The sequence below is a fragment of the Helianthus annuus genome, chromosome 12, assembly GCF_002127325.2.
Source record: "Helianthus annuus cultivar XRQ/B chromosome 12, HanXRQr2.0-SUNRISE, whole genome shotgun sequence".
NCBI classification, from domain to species: Eukaryota; Viridiplantae; Streptophyta; class Magnoliopsida; order Asterales; family Asteraceae; genus Helianthus; species Helianthus annuus.
In genome coordinates, this window is record NC_035444.2 from 125,347,150 (window position 1) to 125,358,346 (window position 11,197).

General features: G+C 40.5%; 1 protein-coding gene and 1 long non-coding RNA gene across 3 annotated transcripts; both read right to left on the reverse strand.

Annotated features, from left to right (window-relative positions):
* Window positions 1–6,738: 6,738 nt before the first annotated feature.
* LOC118485110 lies at window positions 6,739–8,501 on the reverse strand. Its single transcript, XM_035981360.1, has 2 exons — window positions 6,843–8,501; window positions 6,739–6,744 (listed from the first exon to the last, which is right to left on the reverse strand). Exons 1-2 carry the CDS (start codon window positions 8,499–8,501, stop codon window positions 6,739–6,741), a joined length of 1,665 nt encoding a protein of 554 aa, XP_035837253.1.
* A 101-nt stretch (window positions 8,502–8,602) lies between these two features.
* Window positions 8,603–10,990, reverse strand: LOC110896997. Of its 2 annotated transcripts, none has more exons than XR_004874869.1 (3): window positions 10,944–10,990; window positions 10,339–10,395; window positions 8,603–8,687 (listed from the first exon to the last, which is right to left on the reverse strand). It is a non-coding gene; the product is annotated as an uncharacterized LOC110896997 (long non-coding RNA). The 2 variants fall into 2 exon arrangements; XR_002568352.2 differs by lacking the exon at window positions 8,603–8,687 and adding an exon at window positions 9,746–9,895.
* Between the last annotated feature and the right edge of the window lie 207 nt (window positions 10,991–11,197).

The window sequence follows — 11,197 nt, forward strand, 5'->3', positions numbered from 1 at the left end:
GCCTACATACTAGAATTGCATAGAACTTTGCTCGTAGTATGCTTACATTACTTTGCTCACTACTTGTTATTGCTTGAGAACACTTACGTGCTTACACTCTTCTGTCATCGCACTATTCGCGAACCTTTCTAACTTATGTTGCCTTTGATGTGAAGATCAATGGCCGGACGAATCAACATGACTCAAGCCCAGCTAGAGGCTCTCGTTCAAGCTCAAGTTGCTGCTGCACTTGCAGCTGCTCAAGCAGGTAGTATACCCTGCAGTATAGACTCACACTAGGATCCTTAGATCCTACATTAACTCTCGTATTTAACTTTGTCCTATTCGTACACAATAGGTCAGCACGCGCAGCAGCCTGTCTGCACTTTCAAGAACTTCATGGACTGTCGTCCAAGTACTTTCAGTGGCACCGAGGGGGCAGTGGGACTCCTCCATTGGTTTGAGAAGCTAGAATCTGTGTTCGAAATGTGTGAATGCCCTGAGGCTCGCAGGGTCAAGTACGCCACTGGCACTTTGGAAGGAATCGCGTTGACTTGGTGGAACGCGCAAGTACAGATCCTAGGGTTGGCAGCTGCTAACGCCACCCCTTGGAATGACTTCAAGGAATTGATCAAAAGGGAATACTGCACTCTTGAAGACGTTCACAAGCTGGAAGATGAACTGTATCACTTGAAAATGGTTGGGTCAGAGATTGAAGCTTATACTAAGAGGTCGAACGAGCTGGCCGTTCTGTGTCCAACCATGGTGGACCCTCCATACAAGCGCATTGAGTTGTATCTCAAGGGGTTAGCGCCAGAGATCCAGAGCCATGTGACATCGGCTAATCTTGATAATATCCAGGCTATTCAGCGCCTTGCTCATCGTATTACAGATCAGGCAGTGGATCAGAACAGGCTGCCAAAACGTGTCAAGGCTACCACTAGTGCTGTCACTACTTCTGCCACTCCTAGTGACAACAAGAGGAAATGGGAGGGGGATTCCAGCAAGGGATCAGTTTCCGTTCAGTCTCAGCAGCGCAAGACAAATGACTACCAGAATCCGAGTCAGCAATCATCTGGCAGTCAGGGGCAAGGTGGATATCGGGGAATTCACCCACTGTGTAATAAGTGCAACAGACACCACAGCGGAAGATGTCGCAGGGAACGTTGTCAAAGATGCCTCAAGATGGGTCATGAGGCTAAGGATTGTAGAAGCTCACGGCCAGCAAATCAGAACCAGCAACTCCTACCGCCAGCTCCACAGAACCAGCACCAGCAGCCACAGCGTGGAAACCGGGGATGTTTCCAGTGTGGGGCTGAAGGCCACTACAAACGTGATTGCCCTCAACTGAACCAGAATCAGAATCGCAACTACAACAACCAGGGCAACGGGAACAACAACAACAACAACGGGGGAAACAACAACAATAATGGCAACGAAGCTCGGGGTCGTGCTTTTGTGTTGGGTCGGGGTGATGCAGTGAATGATCCCAATGTGGTTATGGGTAAGTTTCTTCTCGACGATATTTATGTTACTGTCTTATTTGATTCGGGTGCTGATACAAGTTATATGTCTTTGAAAATGAGTAAATTGTTAAAACGTACACCAACACCCCTAAACACCAAACACGTCGTAGAACTTGCCAATGGTAAAAGTGTAGAAGCCGCGCACGTAATCAAGGGTTGTAGCATCGTTTTAGCTGGTCAGACCTTCTCGATTGATCTTATACCCATAGTTTTGGGTAGCTTCGACGTTGTCATCGGTATGGATTGGTTATCCCAGCATCACGCAGAGATTTTATGCAAGGAAAAGGTCATTCGTATTCCTCGTTCTAGTCAAGAACCTCTCGAAGTTCAAGGCGACAGGAGTGGTGCCGTGGTTGGCATCATTTCTTTCTTGAAGGCGCAGAAATGTTTACGAAAGGGTCACACGGCCGTTCTGGCACTTGTCACTGACGCATCAGTAAAGGAAAAGAAGCTGGAGGATATCCCAGTTGTACGTGACTTTCCTCAGGTGTTTCCTGAAGATTTACCCGGTTTACCGCCTCATCGTCAAGTCGAATTCCAGATTGAGTTAGCTCCTGGAGCAGCACCAATAGCACGTGCACCGTATCGTTTAGCTCCAACCGAATTGGAAGAATTGTCGAAGCAGCTACAAGAGCTCTTAGAAAAGGGCTTTATTCGTCCAAGCTCTTCGCCTTGGGGAGCTCCAGTACTATTCGTGAAAAAGAAGGATGGCACTTTCAGGATGTGCATAGACTACCGCGAACTGAACAAGGTCACAGTGAAGAACCGCTATCCTCTTCCTCGTATTGACGACTTATTCGACCAGTTGCAAGGGTCGAGTTACTACTCCAAGATTGATCTAAGGTCTGGTTATGAAACGCCCACGTTTTCCTTTACGATGTACAACATAATTTTATACAAATTCTAAAAAAATTTTGACATGACCCGTTCGAAAATTTAACTTTTTCCCTGCCTTAACAACATCATTTTAATTATAAACTACGACACCTTTCAAAACCACAAAGTTGTGACCATAAGGTTCAACATGGACAATTTTGTACAAATGTACCAAAAGATTTAAAAGTTCTAGCCACTTACTAACATACTAAACACAACTTAACATCATATGACAAAACAGAGTTTTTTGACCCATTCATCATCAACAACATGAACCGGAAGCGTGTAAAGGTTGACAATTGTGTGTTCGCTCCGAATGCGCCGCAATCAAGCATGAGATTTACCTAACATTCATAACAACAAACACTTGTTAGTTCGTAACACGTAACAATTACAATCCTTTAGTTCCATATTCCTTTCACCCGTTAACATAGCATGATACCCTACTAGCATATTTGCCTTCATTCGGAAACCTTCATCATTCCATTTTTTTTCCAATTTGTTAGTGATGTATCACCGCATATCATTCCTTCATGTACTTAGCCCATTTGACCCATATAACAAATCTAATTCCTAAACACTCCAACTATCATTCTATTTAACATTTTATCCAAATTGACGGATCCTTTAAATTTTACCACAACTTGGTCTTTCGGACATTTCTCCATACAAACTCTTTGCATTTATACAATCAAGATTCATAAAGGGAAGTTATACTAAAATCATAGTTCTAAATAGTATCATTCATAATCTACCAACATAGTACATAAAGTTCATATGAACTTACCGCGATCTTGTGATGATTGTGCCTTTGAGTGACTTGCGCCTTCTTCCTTCTTTGTGCCTATATGTCATAATCCCATACTTTAGCTTTCTTTCAACATTAATTTCACAATCCTTATGGTATGTTATGGAGTTTACTAGTTACATACATCATTATCATGAGAAAATTGCATCATCTTAACAAGTATTCATGCAAAAGCCATAACTAACTTACTTAGGCATTTTGTCGAACACATGGTGTGCATATCATTAGACTAGCATAATGTACAAGCATTTTAAGCACAACTTTCATAGTTCACTCTTGGGTAACATAAACATACTACCATGTTAGGATCTATCATTCAAATCAAGAACATACAATTCTAAATCTATATTCATAACAATTTCATAAATTAATCATCAAATTAACATACAAAACTTCACAATTGTTGAACATTACTTGACATGCAAGTGGGTTTTGCCCTAACCTTGTTCATTTTCGAATTTTAGCATTCTAATGATATCTAGCCTTCCTAATAACCATCAATCTTACTGAATTTTGTATTACATTCATAAATTACACAAAACCCACTTAATTAAACTTTCATCAAATCACAAAATTTGACTTACTTGAGATCAAGAACACTTAGATAGTCAAGATTCTTGGGTAATGCATTCGTTTCTTCAACAATCTAGCTCTTAATTGGAGGAATTTAGTGATTTAGGGTTTTGGTGAGGGAAGGAGTCCCCCTTCTGCTTCTCACGATCGTAGGAACCAGACTTGTCTGGTTTCCTTTTTTTTTTTTTGTCATGTTTTAATCCTCTTTTTACATATCTAGTCCCCCATCTTTTAAGCCTTATTCACTTACTCATTTCTAGTTACTAACTTGGCAACTTAATGTATATATGGGGTTTTTGATTTGTTAATTGGTATAAATCTTAATAATACTCTAATTTAATAATTAATAAATTTTTTTTTTATATTTACCCTTTCGTTTCGTCAATGTTTTGTGATGAAACATTGAAACTCGTCACATAAGAAATTCGGGGTGTTACAAGTCTACCCCCCTTAAAGAGGGTTTCGTCCCCGAAACCTGAACACGTACCAAATAATTCTGGGTAATGTTCTCGCATTTCTTCCTCCGCTTCCCACGTGAGATCCGATCCCTTTCGATGTTGCCATTGAACCAACACTTGCCGAATGGATTTGTTGCGGAGTTGCTTTACCTTAGAATCTTTTATCGCCACCGGCTTTTCAACATAGTTTAACTTCTCATCTATTTCAATATCATCCAAAGGTACGTACTCCGTCTCATCCGCTAGGCACTTTCGCAATTGCGATACATGAAAGGTGTTATGAATTCCATCCAACAGGGGTGGTAACTCTAACCGATATGCCACCGCCCCAACCCGGGCGAGTATTTTGAATGGCCCAATGTATCGAGGGCCTAGCTTCCCGCGTTTACGAAAACGGATTATTCCCTTCCATGGAGAGACCTTTAATAACACATGATCTCCCACTTGAAATTCTATTGGTTGCTTTCGTCGATCCGCATATGACTTTTGTCTATCTTGCGCTGCCTTTAATCTTGACCTAACCATATCAATCTTTTCGTTCGTCTTGGTCACTACTTCTTTTGGCGCGATCTCTCGTTGACCCACTTCCCCCCAACAAACCGGGGTCCTACATTTCCTTCCATAAAGCATTTCATAGGGGGCCATTTTTATGCTGTTATGATAGCTATTATTATATGAGAATTCTACCAAAGGTAGTTGATCATCCCAGTTTCCTCCGAATTCTATAACACACGCCCTTAACATATCAACTAATGTTTGAATAGTTCGTTCTGTCTGACCATCGGTTTGTGGATGGTAGGCGGTGCTGATGTGTAATTGGGTTCCCAATTCATCGTTAAACTTCCTCCAATAACGAGAGGTGAACCGGGTGTCCCGATCGGATACTATAGACACCGGAACCCCATGTCGGGATATGATCTCGTTCATGTAGACTTCCGCCATCTTCTCTGATTTATAATTTTCCCGAATAGGTAGGAAATGTGCACTTTTGGTCAGTCGGTCGACGACCACCCATATTGCATCGTGCCCTTTTTTTGTCTTGGGAAGCTTAGTCACCAAATCCATCGTTATATGTTCCCACTTCCACACCGGGATCTCCAAGGGTTGTAACTTTCCATACGGTTTTTGGTGTTCGGCCTTTACTTGGGAACACGTCAAACACTTAGCAACATACTTGATAATGTCTCTTTTCATCCCCGGCCACCAATAGTTCATCCTCAAGTCTCGATACATTTTTGTAGCCCCCGGATGAACGGAGTATCGAGACTTGTGAGCCTCATTCAACAACAATTCTTTCACCTCACAATTCCGAGGTATCCAAATTCGGTTGTACCTCGTCTTCATACCATTTGCATTCTCTTCCAATTCATGAATAAATCCTTTTGTTCTTTCTTTCTTTGGGTCAACAGCATTTAAAGATTCCGTTTGAGCTTCTCGAATTTCATCAAGGAGTTTGGGGGTGACTACCATCTTCATGGATTTTACCCGAATCGGGGATGGGTACTCCTTTCGACTTAGAGCGTCCGCCACTACATTAGCCTTCCCGGGATGGTAATGAATGTCACAATCGTAATCCTTAATGAGTTCCAACCATCTTCGTTGCCTCATATTGAGATCTTTCTGCTCGAAAAAATATTTGAGGCTTTTATGATCCGAGAAAATTGTACATTTCACTCCATAAAGGTAGTGCCTCCATATTTTCAAGGCGAATACAACCGCCGCCAGTTCAAGATCATGAGTCGGATAATTGCCTTCATGTTGCTTGAGTTGTCTCGAAGCGTAAGCAACGACTTTACCCCTTTGCATTAACACACAACCTAAACCTTGACGAGAGGCGTCCGTATACACCACCAAACCATCCGTTCCATCCGGTAATGTCAACACCGGAGAATTTGAGAGCTTTTCTTTTAAAGTTTGAAACGCTTTTTCTTGCTCTTCACCCCATATAAACTTTTCACTCTTCTTTGTTAACTTCGTCATAGGAGAGGCTATCTTGGAGAAATCTTGGATAAATCTCCTATAATACCCAGCCAAGCCTAGAAAACTTTTTATTTCGCTTGGATTCTTCGGGGGTACCCAATTCATTACCGCGTCTACCTTGGACGGATCCACATGAACACCATTCGCATCGATCACATGGCCTAAAAATTGTACCTCTCTAAGCCAAAAGGCACACTTTGAGAACTTTGCGTAAAACTTTTCCTTGCGAAGCGTTTCTAATACATCACGTAAATGGGAAGCATGCTCTGCTTCACTACGGGAGTATATTAGAATATCGTCGATAAAAACGATTACATACTTATCAAGCATATGTCGGCACACCCGATTCATTAAATCCATAAACGCCGCTGGCGCGTTTGTCAGCCCAAAGGACATTACTAAAAACTCGTAATGTCCGTACCGTGTTCGAAACGCGGTTTTTGGTACATCTTCTTCTGGCACACGCAGTTGGTGATATCCCGACCGCAAATCAATTTTTGAAAACCAACTCGCCCCTTGTAGCTGATCAAAAAGATCGTCAATTCTGGGCAACGGGTATCGATTCTTCACCGTTAACTTGTTCAACTCTCGATAGTCGATGCACATTCGCATCGAGCCATCTTTCTTTTTCACGAATAATACGGGTGCTCCCCATGGAGAAACACTTGGTTTAATAAAACCCTTATCGAGCAACTCCTGAAGTTGCGTCATCAATTCTTTCATCTCGGTTGGGGCCAACCGATAAGGAGCTTTAGCTACCGGTTTTGCACCCGGGTTAAGCTCTATTTTAAATTCTACTTCTCGTTCAGGTGGGAGCCCGGGTAGGTCTTCCGGAAATACATCCGGATATTCATTCACCACGTTCACATCTTCAAGCTTTGGGACACCTCGACTAGTGTCAATCACATAAGATAGATAAGCCCTACCCCCGTTCCTCACATGTTTGACAGCTTTGACTATAGAGCACAATTTCGGCTTGATGACCCTTTCCCCTTGAACACTTATCCGTCTTCCCCACGAGGTTACTATATGAATGATTTTCTTTTCACATTGAATTTCAGCATGATTTTGGGCTAACCAATCCATTCCTACAACTACTTTAAATTCCCCCATGTACATTGGAACAAGGTCTATACTAAATTCCTCATCTTCGATTATTATCTTACAGTTTTTGCAAATATCATGCAACAAATAGCTTTTACTATCAGCAACTTCAACTTCTAAGGGTATTGACATCTTTTCAAGCTTAAACGATGGGTGAGCTAACAATTCATTAGAAATGAGTGACCTACTAGCCCCGGAATCAAATAAAACATTCTTAGGCATAGAATTAACCAAGAATATACCTGAAACCACGTCCGGGCTAGCTTTAGCATCATCCGAGGTTAGCTGAAACATCCTTCCGCGAGCCTTGGGGGGCTCGTCCTTCTTTCCATCTCTCTTTGCCCCTTGTTGGAGTTTCGGACATTCCGCTTTAACGTGCCCCGGTTCATTGCAATTGTAACACGCCTTTGAGTTTTCGGGGCACCTATAAAACGGATGTCCTTCTCGCCCACACTTGTAGCACCCCTTCTTTCCCGACAAACATTCACCCGAATGATGCTTCCCACACGTCTTGCAAGTCGGGATTTCACCACTTGCTTTCCCTTTCTTGCTTTGGTCTTGATACCTTGCCTTTTTCGATGGGTTTGCGTTGGTAGGCTTCTTCGCTGCCCTTTTCTCTCCCCGTTCAACCTGCCTTTTTATCTCAATTTCTCTGTCTCTTGCCCATTCAATTAGTTCATTTAACGTCGCACACTTAGAGGGGTTTATAAATTCCCGATATTCAGCCTTTAACATAGCATGGTAACGTACAATCCTTTGCCTTTCAGTCCCCGCTATCTCCTCACAGAACTTCACCCTTTCAAGGAATTTGTTTGTTATCTCATCAATCGTTTCATCCTTTTGTCTGAGACGTAAGAAGTCTTCCTGAATCTTATCAATTGCGGATTGTGGACTACAATATTTCAGAAATGACTCCTTAAATTCTTGCCATGTTAACGATTGCACCTTATCATCCCCCAATTCTTTCGAGTATGCGTCCCACCAATCTTTTGCTCGAAGTTGTAGAAGGCCTGTGGCAAACATTACTTGATCCTCCGCTTCACATCTACTTCGTGTAAACACTGCCTCGGTACTGGAAATCCACCTTTGACAAGCTATCGGATCAACTTCCCCTTTGTATGGTAAAGGGTTGCATGCCATGAACTCCTTGTACGTGCATCGCCGAAAGCTTTTCTTCACTTGCAATTCGCTAATCATTTCTTTCAATTCTTCCACCTTGGTAGTTACCGAGGTATTAATTATTTCCAATACTTGCCCTTTGACTTCTTGAGCTAGTCGGGGAATACTAGCCTCAACTGCTTTCATTACTTCTTCCACAACCATAGCTTTTATTTCATTTCGGCGTGCTTCGTCGTCCTCATTCGCATTCACCCTATCGGCCATCTACATAAAACATTCGTTACTTTCATTAGAATTTTCATTTCATTTCTTCCACCATCATGTCTTAACATCATGTTATCATAACACGTTTCATTCATCATTCATACTTCTTGCCTTATCGTCTTTGTATCGTATCGTTCTTATTTTAAACATTCATTCATCCTTTCTATCACATGACCATGCTAGTGCTACGTAGCTCTCATTCTTTCTAATATGTGAAAGAAATTACTCATGACTAAACCATGCTTAAACTTTCTTTGGAAACTCAACGTTTCCGACAACCAACTCCATAGTATTCTTTATCCCTTACATCTTGATACACTTTTCTTACCCATTATGATCGAATTATATCATTCTAAGTACCTTCCGTATGAATAAAACAATAAACAGAACAATACAATTTGAAATAGGCTGAAATGAGCTCCACCGTAAGTTACGGTACCACCGTAACTTACGGTGACCCTTTTTCCTTTACGGTGCCAAGCTACTGATTTACGGTGGCCATTATTTCTCCCAGGTGCTACCGTAAATTACGGTACCACCGTAACTTACGGTAGTGCCCAGCGTAGTTTTATTGTTTTTTCATGTTTTTCTACTCCTTTTTGACCCGTATTAATCCCCAAACTGATCTGATTCATCCTATATCTCCCACTACGTCACGTAATCATTTCATAACGTCTCACAACAACTTAAATTGAAATGCAAAAATATTTCATAACGTAATCATTTAGAACACTTACTTGCTTTGCGCCACGGATCGAACACACACTTCTCCCGAGCTTTTGGTTTGAGTTCAAGCAGTTGATGCTTAAATCCCTCAAACCTAGGCTCTGATACCAACTTGAAACGCCCACGTTTTCCTTTACGATGTACAACATAATTTTATACAAATTCTAAAAAAAATTTGACAAGACCCGTTCGAAAATTTAACTTTTTCCCTGCCTTAACAACATCATTTTAATTATAAACTACGACACCTTTCAAAACCACAAAGTTGTGACCATAAGGTTCAACATGGACAATTTTGTACAAATGTACCAAAAGATTTAAAAGTTCTAGCCACTTACTAACATACTAAACACAACTTAACATCATATGACAAAACAGAGTTTTTTTGACCCATTCATCATCAACAACATGAACCGGAAGCGTTTAATGGTTGACAATTGTGTGTTCGCTCCGAATGCGCCGCAATCAAGCATGAGATTTACCTAACATTCATAACAACAAACACTTGTTAGTTCGTAACACATAACAATTACAATCCTTTAATTCCATATTCCTTTCACCCGTTAACATAGCATGATACCCTACTAGCATATTTGCCTTCATTCGGAAACCTTCATCATTCCATTTTTTTTCCAATTTGTTAGTGATCTATCACCGCATATCATTCCTTCATGTACTTACCCCATTTGACCCATATAACAAATCTAATTCCTAAACACTCCAACTATCATTCTATTTAACATTTTATCCAAATTGACGGATCCTTTAAATTTTACCACAACTTGGTCTTTCGGACATTTCTCCATACAAACTCTTTGCATTTATACAATCAAGATTCATAAAGGGAAGTTATACTAAAATCATAGTTCTAAATAGTATCATTCATAATCTACCAACATAGTACATAAAGTTCATATGAACTTACCGCGATCTTGTGATGATTGTGCCTTTGAGTGACTGGCGCCTTCTTCCTTCTTTGTGCCTATATGTCATAATCCCGTACTTTAGCTTTCTTTCAACATTAATTTCACAATCCTTATGGTATGTTATGGAGTTTACTAGTTACATACATCATTATCATGAGAAAATTGCATCATCTTAACAAGTATTCATGCAAAAGCCATAACTAACTTACTTAGGCATTTTGTCGAACACATGGTGTGCATATCATTAGACTAGCATAATGTACAAGCATTTTAAGCACAACTTTCATAGTTCACTCTTGGGTAACATAAACATACTACCATGTAAGGATCTATCATTCAAATCAAGAACATACAATTCTAAATCTATATTCATAACAATTTCATAAATTAATCATCAAATTAACATACAAAACTTCACAATTGTTGAACATTACTTGACATGCAAGTGGGTTTTGCCCTAACCTTGTTCATTTTCGAATTTTAGCATTCTAATGATATCTAGCCTTCCTAATAACCATCAATCTTACTGAATTTTGTAGTACATTCATAAATTACACAAAACCCACTTAATTAAACTTTCATCAAATCACAAAATTTGACTTACTTGAGATCAAGAACACTTAGATAGTCAAGATTCTTGGGTAATGCATTCGTTTCTTCAACAATCTAGCTCTTAATTGGAGGAATTTAGTGATTTAGGGTTTTGGTGAGGGAAGGAGTCCCCCTTCTGCTTCTCACGATCGTAGGAACCAGACTTGTCTGGTTTCCTTTTTTTTTGTCATGTTTTAATCCTCTTTTTACATATCTAGTCCCCTATCTTTTAAGCCTTATTCACTTACTCATTTCTAGTTACTAACT

What these genes read in the sequence shown, in the direction of transcription:
- LOC118485110 (XM_035981360.1), bottom strand. Translation starts at nt 8,501, where the DNA reads ATGATTAGCGAATTGCAAGTGAAGAAAAGCTTTCGGCGATGCACGTAC.